This window comes from Gymnogyps californianus, chromosome Z (assembly GCF_018139145.2).
Source record: "Gymnogyps californianus isolate 813 chromosome Z, ASM1813914v2, whole genome shotgun sequence".
Classification (NCBI taxonomy): Eukaryota; Metazoa; Chordata; class Aves; order Accipitriformes; family Cathartidae; genus Gymnogyps; species Gymnogyps californianus.
The window spans coordinates 37922032-37940487 of NC_059500.1; the positions used below are offsets into that span (position 1 = coordinate 37922032).

General features: G+C 38.0%; 1 protein-coding gene across 1 annotated transcript in view; it reads left to right on the forward strand.

Annotated features, from left to right (window-relative positions):
• CNTNAP4 (contactin associated protein family member 4) overlaps positions 1 to 18456 on the forward strand; it is a 244003-nt gene that overhangs the window by 154648 nt on the left and 70899 nt on the right. The window contains exons 5-8 of the mRNA XM_050912810.1: positions 8312 to 8515; positions 8689 to 8873; positions 10857 to 11000; positions 13521 to 13782. Of these exons, the coding sequence (XP_050768767.1) occupies positions 8312 to 8515; positions 8689 to 8873; positions 10857 to 11000; positions 13521 to 13782 (795 nt within the window). The remainder of the gene's footprint in view (positions 1 to 8311; positions 8516 to 8688; positions 8874 to 10856; positions 11001 to 13520; positions 13783 to 18456) is intronic.

Below are 18456 nucleotides of genomic sequence, written 5' to 3' on the forward strand. Positions count from 1 at the left end.
GAAAGAAAGAAAGATGTTTTCTACCTCCAGGTGACCTACCTGGCTTCATGTAGACTGATGAAATCTGCTTGTGCCATGACTACACAACAAACACTGTGTGCTGCCAAAAAAACCCCACCCCAAATTCTCTCTCAGCCTCTGCCTGATAGTTCTTCCTATTTAGTGTGTGCAAGAGAGACTGATGAATCTCTACAGACATTTCCTGTGTCTTGTTCCTGAAATGTCAGATTGTGACAATTAAGCCATGTAAAACAGAATTCAGGTTAAGCTATTCCCTGGCATGAAGAAAGAGAAATTAGAAGTCTCTTTGGCTTACTCTTTTCTCCCTTCATTACAATGCTCTCTTTCTCATTCCATCCTCTGAAAACCAATAGGCTAAAAATAGGAAAGAAAAAAAAAAAAGACTTTCTCATATGACAGACAGAAAGATGTGTTTAAATGTGAAAATGACATTTGTATAAAACTGTAGGAGAAAGATAACTGGGAACTAAATGCACACTGTACATTAAAACAGCGTTAGATGCAGTGCCTAACAACAAGCACTGCAGATACTGTGATATGCAAACCCTCTTCCAGAGTCCTCTTAACACTGTTAAAAGTGTTGAGGCTTTTTAGGCATTCCCTTCCTCGCTGGAATACATAAAATTGATGGTACAGTCAAAGAAAGGACTTCCCATTCTCTTTGTAACTGGGCTAATATGCTTTCAAGGGCTTGATGTGAATGTGATTGTAAAAAAGTTCATTTTAAATGTGGTTGGTTATGAACAATTTTAACATCCTATTTTTTTTTTTTTTTTTTCCCCAAAGGCTTTGTTTAAAGCAATACCTAAGTCCTGATTTACCTAACTTTTCTGAACACTGTGACCCTTTTCAGGTCTACTTTCCCCAAAATTGGAAAGGGCCAGAGAGCAGACTTCTCATTTTAATACAATTGATCAGGACTAAGGATATCTAAAAACAATAAACAATGCCAAACCGTTTGCATTGTTTTAAGTTTTTTCCTTATGTAGCATTAACATTAATGTCAATTAATTTAAAGATCAACAAAAATCAAACTGCCTTTCAAACAATGATATTGCAACTAAAACTTTTGCTCAGGGTCACTAGGACTCTTGATTCTATGGTGTGTGAAAAGGCTTCCAGAATTTCCAGTTTCTCAGAGGCATTTCATCACTTTCGAAGGTATTTTCACAGTGTACTAAGGATTTAAATTACATTAATTTGAGAAAGACACATTGTAAATTGTGAAAACAAAAGATGAGTGTTCACAAAGCAAATCAACCTTTTTTATTTTCCTGATTTATAACAGTAGGGTAGAGAAAACACATGGAGACTCATGTTCAAGTCCAGGGACTATTAGAAGCTGAGAGTAGTTGGTAAATACGAAAGAGGAAAATGTTACGGCACCCTCAGTATTTGGGCTCATTCTTTCTATCCTGATAATCCTGTAGGAGACCCAAGCTTTATCTCTCACAACCCTTTCCATTTATTTTTAGTGGTAATGAGTAGATGGTAAAGACGTAACATGTGTGAGAAATGTTACTAGAATTTTGATTAACATCTGCAGCCCTTTCACAATCTTCATTCATGCATGATGGTGGGGGGAAGGTCTTATTTTGTTTATTTTCCAGATATGGTCAGAGTAGATTTTGCTTCTTAGGAGCTAGTGCTGTAAAACAGTGAAAGGGATTTTGGAGATCAGTGCTAAATGTTGTTTATGCTTTTGTCTCGATAACTAATTAAAAGAGTATGTTCCCAATCAAAAAACCCTGCTGTTATCAGTACCTACTAAGAATATATCTATTTACATGGTTTGATAGATACATAACAATATACAAGTTCCATTATTGAAGTTTTTATTGAAGCTATTAAACTTCACATTCAGTACTTAAATTTAACATTGATTAATGCTTTTACTGTCCACATTCATTCAATAACACAACGAAGTAAAATAGTCAACCTAGGATTCATCTTTAGGTAGAATGTCATATTTATTCATTGTACATTCGGTAAATGAATTCTTCATAAGTAAGACGTACATTATCAAGATGTGAAGAAAATCAAGAAACTATATTTAAAAACATAGCTGCATTCACTCGACAAAAGTTTTTGAAAATGGAATATATATGACTGACTTTAAGTACTATAGTTAATTTGAATTGAGTTCATTTCCATGCTGACAATGTGGAGAAATATTTTTAGTGAAATTAAATAAAGTTAGTAAATAGATAACGGGTTTCCGTTGACTTTCAAGAAGTCAACCAGTCAGTTGAAAAATAACTTCATATTTTATTGAGTGTCCTTTACATCTTCATTTATTTCACAAATGTATCTTTCAAGGGTAATTACCTTTTTCTTCTTTACTTATGAACTGTGAATACTCTATGAGCTTTTTATAGTGTTATCAGTTCCTTTGTGCGTGTCTTGTTCAATCTGTACTGATTTTGACAGATATTCTTTTATTATTGTTGGGATAAAATCAGTTGGTTCTTTTCCTTTCTTTCCTTTCCTTTCCTTTCCTTTCCTTTCCTTTCCTTTCCTTTCCTTTCCTTTCCTTTCCTTTCCTTTCCTTTCCTTTCCTTTCCTTTCCTTTCCTTTCCTTTCCTTTCCTTTCCTTTCCTTTCCTTTCCTTTCCTTTCCTTTCCTTTCCTTTCCTTTCCTTTCCTTTCCTTTCCTTTCCTTTCCTTTCCTTTCCTTTCCTTTCCTTTCCTTTCCTTTCCTTTCCTTTCCTTTCCTTTCCTTTCCTTTCCTTTCCTTTCCTTTCCTTTCCTTTCCTTTCCTTTCCTTTCCTTTCCTTTCCTTTCCTTTCCTTTCCTTTCCCTTCCTCTCCTCTCCTCTCCTCTCCTCTCCTCTCCTCTCCTCTCCTCTCCTCTCCTCTCCTCTCCTCTCCTCTCCTCTCCTCTTTTTTCTCTTGCCTTGCCTTGCCTTGCCTTGCCTTTTCCCCAAGTAAAGTCAAAGTATATGATCTTGAAAGAAATTAGCTAAAACACTGTCATAAATAGAAAGTAGATTTCACTGGAGCACTGTCATGAAGCTGTAACACTGTACCTATTTTTTAGCACAGTCATGAGAAGTATGAATGTGAGTAAGTCAGAAAGTATACATTTGTAAAGTAATAACGAAAATTCCTCAGTATTACTCTTTTCTTCATTGTAAAACTTAGGAGTTTATTATTTTGTCTATTATAGTACAGAATCAAGCAGGTCGAGGGACGTGACCCTCCCTCTCTACTCCACTTTCATGAGACCCCACCTGGAGTACTGCATCCAGGTCTGGAGTCCCCAGCACAAGAAAGACATGGACCTTCCAGAGCGGGTCCAGAGGAGGGCCACGAAAGTTACCAGAGGGCTGGAACCCTCCTTTTCCTTCATAGGAGAGGTGCCCTCTCCTATGAAGAAGGCCTGAGAGATTTGAAGTTGTTCAGCCTGGAGAAGATAAGGCACTGGTGAGACCTCATTGTGGCCTTTCAATACTTAAAGGGGGCTTATAATACAAATGGAGAGAGAGTTTTTTCCAGGGCCTGTAGTGACAGGAGATTAAAGGTTTTAAACTGAAAAAGGATGGACTTAGATTGCACATAAGGAAGAATTTTTTTTTCCACAGGTTGCCCTGAGAAGTTGTGGATGCCCCCTCATTGGAAGTGTTCAGGGTCAGGCTGTATGGGGCTTTGAGCAACCTGATTGAGGGAAAGATGTCCTTGCCCATGGCAGGGGCATTAGAACTAGGTGATCTTTAAAAAGTCCCTTCTAATCTGAACTATTCCATGATTCTATGCTATGAAGATGTCTCTTGAGGTGTGTCCCCAGCTGTCCCCATTGCAGGTGTTGGAGGCCCCCCTATTTGCCTGTCTGACCTGCTTTCTAGGGAAGTTTGCTGCTTGCTAGGGACATGGATCCAGGACATTGTGGAGAGACTGTTGAGGCTTGTCCAGCCTTCAGACTATCCCCCTCTGCTGCTTTTCGATGTGGGCACCAACAGTACTCCCAGCAGAGACCTGGTGTCTATCAAGCATGACTACATGGCTCTAGGGGCCAAGGGGCAACGACATAGGGTCTCAGGTGGCGTTTTCCTTGTTCCTGTTGACAAGAGAGAAATGCTTGAGGAGGACTGGATGGGTCCTTTGGATCAACAATTAGTTGCACAGCTGGAGTCAGCAGCAATTATTCAGATTTAACAAGCTTAGGACACACTTTGAGGATCAAGGGTTGCTAGGAAGAGACAGAATCCATCTGACCATGCAGAGTAAAAGCATCTTCTCCAACAGGTTGGCCAACCTGGTGAGGAGAGCTATAAACTAAGAATGATGGAGGAGGGAGATGATGGCCCAAAATCAAGCGAGAAAGTGGTGGACCTGTTGAGAAACAAAGGCTTCAGGGCAGTGTGGACGAGAGAGACCATGGAAACAACAAACCAGGACTGAAGTGCAAGCATTTGACCATCTCAAATGCAAACACACAAATAGGGAAGTGCTGCTGTGAGGGCAACATGATGGGGGAAGTTCTCACACTTTTTCTGAGAAATCAGCACAAGTGTATGCCTTTCTAAAGTGCCTGTGTGCTGATGCACACAACATGGGGAACACACAGAAGAAATTGAGGTCTTCATGCATTTTAAAGACTATGATCTCATCAAGACCATAGTGACATTGTGGAAGAGCTCACACCACTGGAGTGGTGCCACAGATGGATACAGGCTGTTTAGAAAGGACTAGCCAGGACAATGAGGAAAGGCAGTTAACGTTTATGCGAGCAAGCAGCAGGGGTGCATGGAGCTCTGCCTGGAGACAAATTATAAGACAGCTCAGAGTTTATAGATTAGGATTAGACAACAGACCAAAGGTGGTAGCATCATGGTGGATGTCTGCTACAGACTGCCTGATATGAGAGAAATGGATGAGTCCTTCTTCAGACAACTGGAAGAAGCCTTAGGTTCACAGGCCTTGGTCCTTATTGCAGACTTTAATCACCCTCGCATGTGCTGGTGGGACAACATAGCAGGGCATAAGCAATCCAGGAGTTTTCTGGAATTCTTTGATGGTAACTTCCCAACACGGGTGATCAAGGAGCTGACAAGATGACACACTCTATTGGCCCTCATACTTACAAACAAGGAAGAACTGATGGTGGACATGAAAACTGGGGCAGCCTTGGCTGCAACAACCATGAGACTGTGACGTTCAAGAGCCCGAGAGAAGGGAACAAGGCAAATAGCAAAATCACAGCCCTGGCCTTCAGGAGATCAGGTTTTTCATGCTCAGGGACCTGATTGGAAGAGTGACATGGAAGATGGTCCCGAAGATAAGAGGGATCCAGGAGAGCCAGTTGATTTTCAAGGATCATTTCCTCCAAGCTCCAGAAAGGTCTATCCCAACAAGCAGGAAATCAAGCAAAAGTAGCAGGAGGTCTGCATGGATGAGCAAGGAGCTCCTAACTGAGCTCAGGAACAAAAAGGAAGTGTACAAGAGACAGAAGCAAGGTCAGACAACCCAGGAGGAATGCAGAAACATTGTCTGAGCATGCAAGGAAGTGGTTAGGAAAGCCAAACCACCTGGATTTGAAACTGATAAAGGTCATTGAAGACAACAAGAAGGGCTTCCACAGGTATATCGGGAGCAAAAGGAAGACTAGGAAAAGTACAGGCTCACTGCTGAGTGGGCCAGGGGTCCTGGGGGCAAAAGACATGGATAAGGTCAAGGTATTCAATGCCCTCTTCACCTTGGTCTTTGCTGGTAAGACTTGCCTTCAGGAATCTCTGGTCTCTGAGGCCCACATGAAATGCTAGAGCAAGGGAGACCCTCGGGGGAGGAGGGTCAGGCTATGTAACATTTGAGCAAGTTGGACGTATGTAAGTCCATGGACCTATCGGGATGCACCTGAGATTGCTGAGGGGACTGGCCACGGTCATTCTGAGGCCAAATTTGTTTATCTTTGAAAGGTAGTGGCAAGTGGGAGAGGTGCCTAAACACTGGAAGAGAGCAAATGTCACTCCAGTCTTCAACAAATGCAAGAAGAAATACCTGGGGAACTACAAACTGGTCAGCCTCATTTCAATCCCTGGGAAGGTGAAGGAGCAAATAGTCCTAGAAACCATTTCCCAACACATGAAAGATGAGGAGATTATTGGAAATACTATGGATTTATGAAGGAGTAATCATACTTGACCAAACTAATAGCCTTCTACAGTGATATAACAGGCTTGGTGAGTGAAAGGGAGTGTTTGATGTTGGTTATCTTGAGTTTAGCAAGAGTTTTGATGCTCTCTCCTATAATGTCCTCATAGACAACTGATAAGTACAGGCTATTTAGGTGGACAATGAAGTGGACTGAACAGACTGAACTGCCTCGCTGAAGGAGTTGTGATCAGCAGCACAAAGTCAGGCTGAGTTTATTCACTTGTGGTATATCCCACGGGTTGATACTGGTTTCAATGCTGCTTAACATATTCATTAACGACCTGGATGATGAGGCAGAGTGTACATTCAAGAAGTTTGCAGCCAATAAAAATCTGGAGGACTGATTGACACACCAGAGGGTTTTGATGCCATTCTCCAGACGGGTGGGAGAAATGGTCTGACAGGAATCTCATGGTGTTCAAAAAAGGGAAGGGCAAAGTCTTGCACCTGTGGAGGAATAACCTCAGCAAGGGTTTACCAGTACACACTGGGGGCTGACCGTGGCTTTGAAGAAAAAGACATGAGCGTTCTGGTAGACACCAGGTTGACGATGAACTGGCAACATGCCCTTGCAACACAGAAGACCAACAGTATCCTGGGCTGTTTTAGGAAGAACGTTGCTAGCAGGTCAAGGAAGGTGATTCTTCCCCTCTACTCAGCCGTGGTAATGAGACATGTCTGAATTGCTGGATTCAGTTCTGGGATCCCTACTACAAGAAAGACACGGACATACAGGAGCGAATCAAGCAAAAGGCGACAAATATGATTAAAGGACTGGAGCATCTGCCATATGAGTAGAGGCTGAGAGAGCTGGGACTGAAGAGTAGAAGGCTTGCCAGGAATCTTGCCCATGTGTATTAATACCTGATGGGAGGGTGTAAAGAAGACAGACCCAGAATCTTTTCAATGGTGTCCCATGACAGGACAAGAGGCAATGGGCACAAACTGAAATACAGTTTTTTACTGTGAGTATGGTTGAACACTGGCATGTGTTGCCCAGAGAGGTGTAGTCTCTACCCCCAGAAATACTGAAAACCTGACTGGACATGGCCCTAAGAAACCTGCTGGAGCAGACTCTAATTTGGGTGGGGAAGTTGGACAGGATGATCTCCAGAGATGCATGGCAACGTCAGCCATTCTATGATTCTGTGATGCCCATACTGGGAAACTGATGATACGAAGTCCTGTATTCCAGTACTAAAACTGTAACTCAGCTTAATTAAAGTCGTAATTTGTTTATGATGCCAGTAAAAAAACATTTGATGAAGAGAACCTGGCCCTACTCACAGCTGACAGGTTTTCATTTTAGAGTATTTTTTTTCTTTCCTGGAATAGTATGCCATGATATAATTTTGAACTACTGTACAGATATCCAGATTGATTTTAATAGTGGGTTAAGCTTACAGCCTGCATGAAGGCCTTGAAAATGTTAAATGTAATGGACTTATGTGTTGGGTTTGTGTGGTGGGGTTTTGGTAGTGGGGGAGGGGCTACAGGGGTGGCTCCTGTGAGAAGCTGCTAGAAGCTTCCCTGGCTCCAAGTCAGACCCGCCTCTGGCCAAGGCCGAGCCAATCAACGACGGTGGTAGTGCCTCTGTGATATATTTAAGATGGGGAAAAAGACTGCTGAAACCCACAGTGGAGAGAGGAGTGGGATGTGAGAGAAACAACCATGCAGATGCCAAGGTCAGTGAAGAAGGAGAGGAAGGAGTGAGCGAGTGGCTGCGTGGTGCTTTGTTGCCAGCTAAGCCTAAACACGACAACATGATTTTTCTCTTCTTTATTTTGTTAATTGGAATTAATTGCAGAAAAATTAATAGAGATTTTCACCCTAAGAATACAGTAAGAACAGAAATGGTCGAAGTACTTCATGGCTCCAAGGCAAGGAAGACCTTTCAGCGTGTGAGATTAGTACTAGATTGGAATAGAAGCCAGATCTTTTCTGCTCGCCTTGCTTTATTTTAAAACAGGACAGTCTTAACATTTGGGGAAGAACAGGAATAGGAGAAATAACCCTCACTTTACCGGGCACAGGTGAATCTAGGGATGTTAGTGGTGGGACTTCATATCATTGAAGTAATGTGCAACTGTTTCTTTTAGACATAGCATTACACATTATCTTTCATTTCTTTACTTCTAGGGTCCGAGGTGGTTGGCTTTGATGGGAAAAGTTGTCTAATTTACACATTTAATCAAAAACTCATGAGTGCACTGAAAGATGTGATTTCTCTGAAGTTTAAGACAATTCAAAGTGATGGAATTCTCCTCCACAGAGAAGGACAAAATGGAGACCACATCACCCTGGAATTAATTAAAGGGAAGCTGTCCCTACTCATTAACTTAGGTAACAGCTACAGTCTCTTAAAGTCTAATATAGTTATTAGGTATTATTCGACTAAAACGTCTTTTAATTTGTTAAGTGGATTTTAATGTATAGAGTATGATAAACTAGCAGTATATATTTGAATAATTATATTTTTATATGGAATTAATAGTTTTTATTTTTCTTCTTTCAAGGTGATATTAAAACTCATCCTTCTAATGCCCAAATTAATATTACGCTGGGCAGCCTTTTGGATGATCAACACTGGCATTCTGTTCTCATTGAGCACTTTAACAATCAAGTAAACTTTACAGTGGATAAACACACTCATCATTTTCATGCAAAAGGAGATTTCAGTTATTTGGACCTTGATTATGAGGTGTGAAAATTACCTTTCCTTTGTTACATTTATTAACTTTGTTACGTAAATGCAATGAAAGAAGCAAAGGAGACAGAACTTAAGGAAGTTTGTAGTGCTTAAGACTTTAGGGATTTTCTGTCTCCTAAAGTAATCAATCAAAGAAAAAGAGATGTCCTTAGATTACTAATGCTTCACTAGATTTGCAACTCAAAATTTTCAAAAGACTATCTTTTTTATCTCAGAATTAATTATTTTAATACTTTTGTTTCAGTAGTGCTGCAAATGTGGTAAACAGTATGTAAACATAAGGAATAAGCCCCAATTCAAAGCTGTTATTTTATGGCTTGATGAAAATGACAATAAATCATTATAAAACCATTTTAGAATTGTTTAGATTAAGACTTAAGTCTCTGTTAAATCTGGCAAATGTACTGTGAAAAAATCTTTCTTACACAAATGGTAGATTCATGAAAAGGAGTAGATGTAATTTGCTGTGACAGTTTCCCACCTATGGTTAAAAATACCACTATTTCACAGTTGTAATGTGATGACTGGCTGCTTTATGTTTGCCCCTGTCCTGTTTGTTGGATGAGACAATGAGTGATAGAGCAGAGTGTCTGGAACCCGCAGATCTAAATTACTTTATTCTACTCATTCGAGTTTTTAAGCCATTTAGAGTAAGATTTCATGCTGTTCTATGTCTGCATTATCCCATTTCAAAAATATCACTCACAAGATTAAAGTCATGATTCTGCTTAAAATTTCTGAATATAAGCCACAATGCCAAGGCTTGGAGGATCATATGAATTTAAAAAAAAAAAAAAGGAAAAAAAAGGGAACAACCATTGTTAGTTTTAACTGATTGGCAAATAGATTTATTTTACTAAATCAACCAGTATTGCAAATTAATTTTTCCTCTCTTCCACATACTGTAGTTTGATGTATGTGTAACCAATACAAGGTAGAAAGGAAAGCAAAAGCTGGAAAAAAGCCTAAAAGCTTCCAAAAAAGTATGAACCACTGTATTAGGAATAGCATTTCTGACTAGAAAAATTTCTCAATTTAATAACTTAATGAAACATGATATATTTAATTTTGAGTTTTTTCATAAAATGATTTTAAATATTAAGTGAAACTTCAAAATTAAAAGATAAATAGTTTAAACTGACCTTTTCTACAATGTCAGCCAGAATAGCTTTGAAATGGATGAGTTCAAAAGTTCACTTAAACTGGCATCCTGCTTCTGATGGTGCCCAGGAGTGGAAACATAGACCAGAGTATAACTCAAGTCACCCTTGTGGCAATGTTTTTCTGAAATAATCTACTGCTTTCTAACAGTTTCTGCATCAGGGACTTTTTAAGACAGAGTGTTATTCTTGAATTTAATAGCTCTCAATGGATTTTTATTTTTATTAAATCTTCTAATCTCTTTCTGAACCCAAGTAAACCTACAGCATCACATCAAGGAACTGCACAGCCTAAGCATTTTGAGAGAGAAAAAGTATCTCCTTTCATTTGTTTTGAATCTGCTCTAGAATAACTTAATTATGCACTCTTGTTCTCTATTACAGTAGTTATGCTTTGCACACAGTGGAGAAGTCAGGCTCAAATTTCCTCAAGAAGTTTTTAGTGAATTCTCTTCTCCCTTTTCGCATGTCCAGCATGGTCTGCATGTACTGGGACTTATCCTTCTTCTCCTTGGTTTTGCAGCTGTAATGGACCCTGAAAACTGATAAGACTCTATACTAAGCAACTGTTTAGAGGCATCCTCAGAAGAAAAAAAAGCCAACATTTCAGAATATTTTAACACATACATATGACTTGATATAGCCTAATTTTTGTTAGCCTATTCTTTTAATACGTAGATGTGATACAAGGAAATAGCCAAGAAGTAGCAGATTCATTATTGGCCAGTCTTTGACTTCTGCTCTTACGCTATTGGCAACTTCTTTCCTTAGAAAAATCTTTAATAGTATCATTGATTTCTCTTCTCTTTCTAAGCTCAGCTTTGGAGGGATTCCAGTGCCTGGAAAATCAGGGACATTGTCACGCAGGAACTTTCATGGGTGTTTTGAAAATATTTATTATAATGACGTGAACATTATTGACCTGGCCAGGAGGCATAAATCTCAGATCTACTTTGTGGTAAGAGATTCATAGTTAAGAAAAAAAAAAAGTAAAATAAAGAAAAGAAAAAGACCACAGCCACTTTCATATGCAACCTGTTAACACACAGTTCTAGTAAAATCTATGTTGTTTAATGAAAGAAAAAATCAAGGAATCAACTAATTGGGCAATTTTATAGTTGCTGTTGTACAGACTCATCATGTAGACAATGCAGGATGCATTTTATTCTTCAGCTCTTTAGCTGATATTTAGATGTGTGTGATATCTCACTGTTGTGTGGTATCTCACTGTTGTGCATGTACAAAAGTCAGTGAGTAAAACAGGATGTATCTGAAGTCATTGAAGCTCTGGCTTTGACTTCTATACCTGACTAGTAAGAACACCAGCAGTACATTTTGAAAGCCTTCTATTGCAGAAGGCACGGATCCACTCTGTTTTCTCCAGAGCATTATAATTTTGATAGGTAAGTTCTGTTTGTCAATTTATACTGCCCTTTGTCTGAAAAGCTGTAGTTTAGGTTCATGGGTTCAATGCATTTATTGTGACATGGCCAACAGTTGTATTAGCCAAATCCCTACCATTCAGAGAAACAGTTCCAATAACGAACCAACTTTTTCTGTGTTACAGAAGATATTCTGTAAATTTTACTACGTTAGTCCTTTGATTTTTTTCCAAATAGTACAAGAGCCATCTCTATTTGCAGTATTTATTTATTTAACAGCAGCAAATGCAGAGATATGATGGAAACAGTCAGTTAAAAAAAATTAACAAAATATGAAATGCTTTCAAGCTCCAAATATTTTGATTTGGATTTCAGTTCAGAATGTGAACAATCAAACTGAGTTCTCTGTCCTAGAAAAAAAAGCATGACAGGCATGTCTTCTCATGTGAAGCTCATCTGAAATATTCCAGAATTAACTAAACTGATACCTCCGTATAATATCCTGTCCATGATGCTGATGGATGTTGGAGAGAAGGCAGTTATAGGAGGCTCTGTGTGGACTAGTGAAAGGGGAACTATGAAATTATTGTCATAGGAAATTTCATCATCTTCATCTCAAATTATTTAAACTGTTGTGCTACTTTCAAAACTATTTAGGAGATGTTTTATAATGTAAATGTGCCAGAAAGTATCTATGTTACTGTAGAATCCTTGTTAAATAGCCACTTTGCTGGTCTGATACAGTATCAGGCAGCTGTCCAGATAACATGGAGGGGGAATCTGCAGATGGTAAGCTTTTAACATTTAACAAGTTTTATTAATCTGATGACTGCTTTTTCACTATGGGTCAGTTCAGTTGACTATTCATTTCTCTACAGCTGAGTTCATAATACAGAGCTTTTATTTATATATTTTCCTGGAAGAAAATGAAAACAGATAAACTTTAATGTCTTGCCATGCCAGGGGCTAGTGACTATTTTTCTTAAATTGATTTTTTAGCTTTTTACTATAAAGTCAAAGTTTTATGTATGTTCAAAAGTTTAAAAGCTCTTTGTGTTGAACAGAAGTTAAATGTACTTTACACTCTAAAGACATTATTCTTTTAGTAATCATCTGAACAGAACAAATTAGTTATAGTTCAAAAGGTGCCAGCAAGTCATTAGATCAAAGTGCATGTTGTATCACTATCAAGAGCCATAAAGTATTAACTAACTCTGACACCAGGTGCAAAAAATGCATTATTTGCATTCCAGTGTTCTTATCTATATCACTCAGTACAACCACGGATGCAGGTTAAGCTCAGAGTTTGTCCATGAACTCATCCACAATTTTATTTAGGTACCTAAGAACCAGTGATTTCAGAAGCAGTCAAGCACAAAATACAGGTTAGGTGCCTAAATACAACTCATGATCTGGTCCATATGGGTCTGCTTGAAAACATGTTTCCTTCTAATTTGTGCAGTATGTGTTTCACATTTGTAAGTAGCAAGAGCTTATATGTGGAATTTTCTCTATTTGTGAAAACAAATATTGGGGTCAGTGCACATTTCCAGTTGCATTGATTTGGAAAAACTGCTTCTCGGTCCAGCAAAATGTTTTTTTCTCAAATTTAACACTGCCTTAAACAATCAGTAGCCAAGCTCAGCATTTTTCTCTGCATACAGGCGTTTAGACCCATGTAAATATTTGTACCAAACTTTGCATTCAGTGGCATTTTATCTGACATTCAGAAATTTGTCAAGTCCCTAATGCTTCCTGAGGCTGAGCCAAGATAGAAACAAAACAGATCTGTCTAACTCCTGAAGTACCATTAAATCACCCATGTAATTTAGGATCTTACCTCATTCACTCAAAGGTCCTTACCACTCTTTACTCAGGCAGATATGTCTGTTCTAGTCAAACAACTGGGTAAACATTTCTCAAAATGATGATGTTCTTACATATTCATACTTGATTTTAAGACTAACAGATTCAAGTATTACAAATATTAGGTTCTATGCACAATGTTTTGAAACTCTGTAGTTTCCATACAGAAGTTCTTATGACTGTTTTCCCCCGAATGTTCCTAATGACATATTTGTTTCATTTCTTTCTAGGGCAACATGTCCTTCTCATGTTTAGAGCCACAGGTGGTTCCTGTTACATTTCTGAGCTCCAGTAGTTACCTGGCACTGCCAGGCACATCAGGGCAAGACGAAGTATTCATCAGTTTCCAGTTTCGCACCTGGAACAAGGAGGGACTTCTATTATCTAGTAAACTACACCAGGCTTCAGGCGGTTTCCTCTTGTATCTGAGTGATGGGAAAGTTAAAATCAGTCTTCACAAACCAGGAAAAGCACTGAGTGACATCACTGCAGGTAACAAAAATGAAGAAAATAAATCCAAGATTCCTACACATAAAAAAATACGTTAATGTAAAGTCATTTAAATTAGTACCTACATTCTTGACTTAGTTTTATGACTAATGTGTGTAACTATGCTTTATTTGTGTGAATTTTAATCCTAAATATTTCTAAATACTTTCTTTTCTCACAAACATGTATCTATGCTTTTTTCTCCATGATTGAGTAGAAATTACTTGCAATAATATAAGCTGCGAAGTTGAGTCCTTAGCTTTACATACATACAGTATGTAAAGCTCATGTGTATAATCTGGGAAATTTGAGACATCTAAGCAACTTTTTCAGTTGGGAAGTGTAAACAAGTTAATTTCTTACTCTGTCAAGCTAAGCCATTAAGATGTTTCTCACCATTTGTCAGTGCCTTCACAAAGCATCAAGTAACTCATTTTTCTATAAAGTTATACATTATTATAAACATTATGTTTGTTATTTTCTAGAGCTCTTAATTACAGAGCTGTCCATTAAATTTGGGCAGTGGATGCCCAATACCACGTTGTGTTCCAGAAAGCTGGGGCAAGTTCGATTTTACATTTAAAAAAAAAAAAAAGATTTATAGTAGGGACAAAAAGAAATTGAGAAGTTGAGGAATTGGAATAATTGAGAGCTAAAGGGTCACTTTTGTAGTTAATAACTGAGTTGAGACTAGATCATCTACTTTTGGTAGTGTGCACTGCTAGGCAGCCTTCAGGGTGGAGCTGAGATTTCCAGAAAGCATACTCTCTAGTCTTCTTCTGAGCCATTTCCCTGTTGGTAAACAAATACATCAGCACAAGCGGATGAGGCAAATATAGTGAGATACAGTCATGTTAGAGAGTATCCAACTGGCATTCTGAGAAGCAGCTCCCAGCTTTCACTTTCACTCAGTCTGGGAGCAAGGGGACTCCCTCTTTCACAAAGAGGCTCCTTAGTTTTTCTGAGTGCTGTTAGCACTTGATGTGAGAACAGCAAGACTGCTGGCCCAGCCAGGAATCTTCTTCTGTCATGAAATGTGAGAACAGGACAGAGCTGACATCTCCATCTTCCATGACTTTTTAAAAAATGGTGAGAAGCAGTAACGGCACCATGTGATAATATCAATACCTTCACCTAGCAGCGCTTCATCAGTAGTATACTATGCTCTGACACTCCATGCATCACAGCCGCCTCAGAGTTTCTCATCCTTTATATAAACAAATTGAATTTTCCCCCTTTCTTGTAGAAAGATAAAGAGGTCATTTCAGTATGAGTTCTCAGACAGGAAAAACAGGACCAGAGACATTAGGCAGATAAATGGGATTCCAAAGAACATATGAAGACAAGGAAATGCGGCTGGGATTGGAGTGGTTTCTGTATGGACAAAGAAGGTGACCAGAGACCACTAGCTGCAGGAACACGTCATAGAAGCAATGGGTAATTTGGCTGCAGAAAACACAATGATGATATCCAAAACATTGGTTGATCCCAGATTTATTTTGAACTGTACACAATCATATATTTCATATTTCATATTCATAAAGTAGGAATATTATCAGTGAAAAAGAAGCCAAGTCAGTTCCAGTAATGTACTGTGTAAACTGAATTAACAGGTGAATAACAAGTAGGAAACCTGCATTTTGCATTGGTACTTAGAAAACAAGTTAACGATTTGAATGTGTGAAGAATTTAATCTTGCATAAAGTATATTCATTGGAGTGATAGGAACAAAACCAAAGGCATCTTTCAGGGGAGTTTTCAAGCCAGAATATAGAGCTTAATGATGTTGTTTAGTGCTAGTTTGTCTTGAGCGATAACAAATACAGTAATTAAACTAAGCAGTTACTGAAATAAAAATAAAAGATAAATAATAAAAGAATTATAAAATTTAAAGCCCCCAAATCTCTTTCGGATCCCACATAATCAAAAAAAGTTATGTAAAAGAGGAAGAAAATTTCACAAAAAAAATAATTGGTACAAACACAAAGTAAGAATCACTTATCAAAAATGTTCACAAATCGTTTGCTTGGCAGTGTAAGGCAGACAAAGACAGCAAAGCAGAGCCAAGCAGAGCAAAGAAACAGCCACAGGATTTGAAGAGGAGGTCTCCTTAATCTTAGTTCTGTGCCCCTGTTTCTTTTAGATTGATTCCTTACTTCAATTCCTGATACAAAATTAAAATTTCTTTGAGGGAAAAAAAAAAAAGAAAAAGGAAAAAGAAAAAGTTAAACCTAACTCTGAAGCTTAGTATGTTTCTACAGGTGTATATTGATTAAAAGTAAAATTTTAAACAATTGATTATTTTAATTCAGGAAAAGACTGTAAGCCAGTAATGACCACAGATAATGTTGGAATTTACATAAATACTTTGATCCTGTTTCTGTGGGTGATAATAAGATCAGCCCTGGTATTTGTTATAATCTAAAATAACTGATGCACAAAGAGTACCATTTTAATGACAAGAGGTTTCCCTAGGCTCACCATTTGAAAATGTCAATTCCTTAGTAAGAATGTCAGTGGTATGTAGTTAACAGTGATGAATTTGGCTTTTTAGGATCTATTTCAATTGCAGTTCAATTAGGTGATGTATGTTAAAGAAACTATTGTCATGCAGTGTCATTTTAACACACCAGCTGAAGGTGGTGGCACTTTTAACAGCTGTAGACTTGTACATGGAGCAATTTATTCAATTCAAAGTTGCAAGACAATACATATTAGCTGAAATACCCCCAAATAAATCTTGACACTCTATGCTGAAACAGAATTTAATGTTCTCATGCTATGTTAAGCTTACTCTTCATGAAGTCTAACAGGAGAAATTGTGTTTGTGAAGACAGAAACTACTGCAAAAACATCTTATTCTTTTCTGAGAAAGAAGTTATCTAACAAAACCATATGGGGAACTTTTTCTTGAGTTTTTGAAGTGTTTATTATTACACTCAATGAAGCAATTCAAGTCTGCATTTGGAGATTGAGTAATTAAATTACGGATGGCTGGATAGGTTTGTTCCCCTACAGGCAAGGACTTATGACCTGACTTTCACACACACACATGATATTTGATAATTAAATCAGAGCATTTTTCTTTGTGCACAGTTTTTAAATTCGTAATCATGTGTGTTTTAGAGATTTCTTCAACCGTATAAAAACAAGGAGAATGGCATGTTAATTTATGAGTGATTAAGTTATAATAAGCTGTATCCTTTTTTTACAGAATGGTTGCTTAATATCTTTCCTTTGTAGCCTCTTTTGTAAGCTGGTCATCAAATATTCACAAAGAAATAACATAGATTTAAAAAAAAGAAATTAACACAAAGTTAATTTGTGTTGAATGATGAGACCAAATTCAATTACAACATGTATAAATGTTTGAGATCTTATTACTCAGTTTCTTCACATGACCTTGTCTTTCTACGCAGCTTTTAATTTCTATGAAGCTTTTAATTAAGTGATGTTAACAATCATTGCATTTGGTGGTTATACTTCAGTCTAATCTATAAATTACTTTCTCTAAACCATTTTTTTTTGTTTCTCACTGATCTCCTAATAAGCTCTATACATTGTCTTTTCATATATGTGTTCCTAAGGTTGGGTGTCATTGTTCTGTAAGACCTCCCACAGACCTTTTTTCCAGTACTTAGATATTAAAATGACGGAGATACTACTAATGGGAATAAATAGATGTCTTGTTTAATAGCTACCTTATTATGCCCTAAAAGTTTAATTGCTATTTTTTCCTCACTTGTTTCTGGTAAAGCATTTTTAAAACTCCTAGTAGAGCACCAGACAATATAATTTTCAGATGGAATGGAAATGTTAGCAGTCCATTGGCCTCCACCACTTATATGTCGTACCACTCCGTGGCTTCGCACAAGCAAATGTGAATTCAATCAAGGTTGTCAATTCGAGGGCTACGATGAGCTGTTCTCTCAGGATTGTCTTGTGCTCCTACAATGGCATTCCTCAGTCCCCAGGCTTAATGAAAGGGACTTTTGGGAAGTCTTAACTTGAGCTAGATGAATATTGTTTCTAATCATGCCAGCCCGTATGAAAAGGAGATAAAATATCCACCCAAAATCACTTAGTAGGTCAGTATGATGAACTACAGTAAATAAACCAAAAAGTGCAAAATTTATATAATCCAGTATAATTCCAGTAACCAAAAAATTGTTCTACTTCAGTCATTCACTCAATCTCCTTCTTTATATTAGCGCATTCTCTTACCCACCTTGACAGTCAAATATTGCAATATTTGGAATATGGTTTTCTCACCAGAACAGGAAGTTACTGAAGCAGGATTCAAAACAAGAATTAAAAGCAATTATCCTTGCAACAATTGAAATGAAAATACAGAATTTATTGTTAGATTTAATATCTTCAGTAATGACATAGATAGTGGGATTGAGTACATCCTCAGCAAGTTTGCTGATGACACCAAGCTGAGTGATGAAGTTGCTTCACTAGAGGGAAAGGATGTCATCCAGTGGGACCTTGGCAGGCTTGAGGAATGAGCCCATGTGAACCTCATGAAGTTCAACAAGGTCAAGTGCAAGGTCCTGCGCATAGGTCAGGGCAATCCCCAATATCAATACAGAGTGGGGGATGAATAGATTGAGAGCAGCCCTGCAGAGAAGGACTTGGGGATACTGATGGATGAAAAATTGTATATGAGCTGGC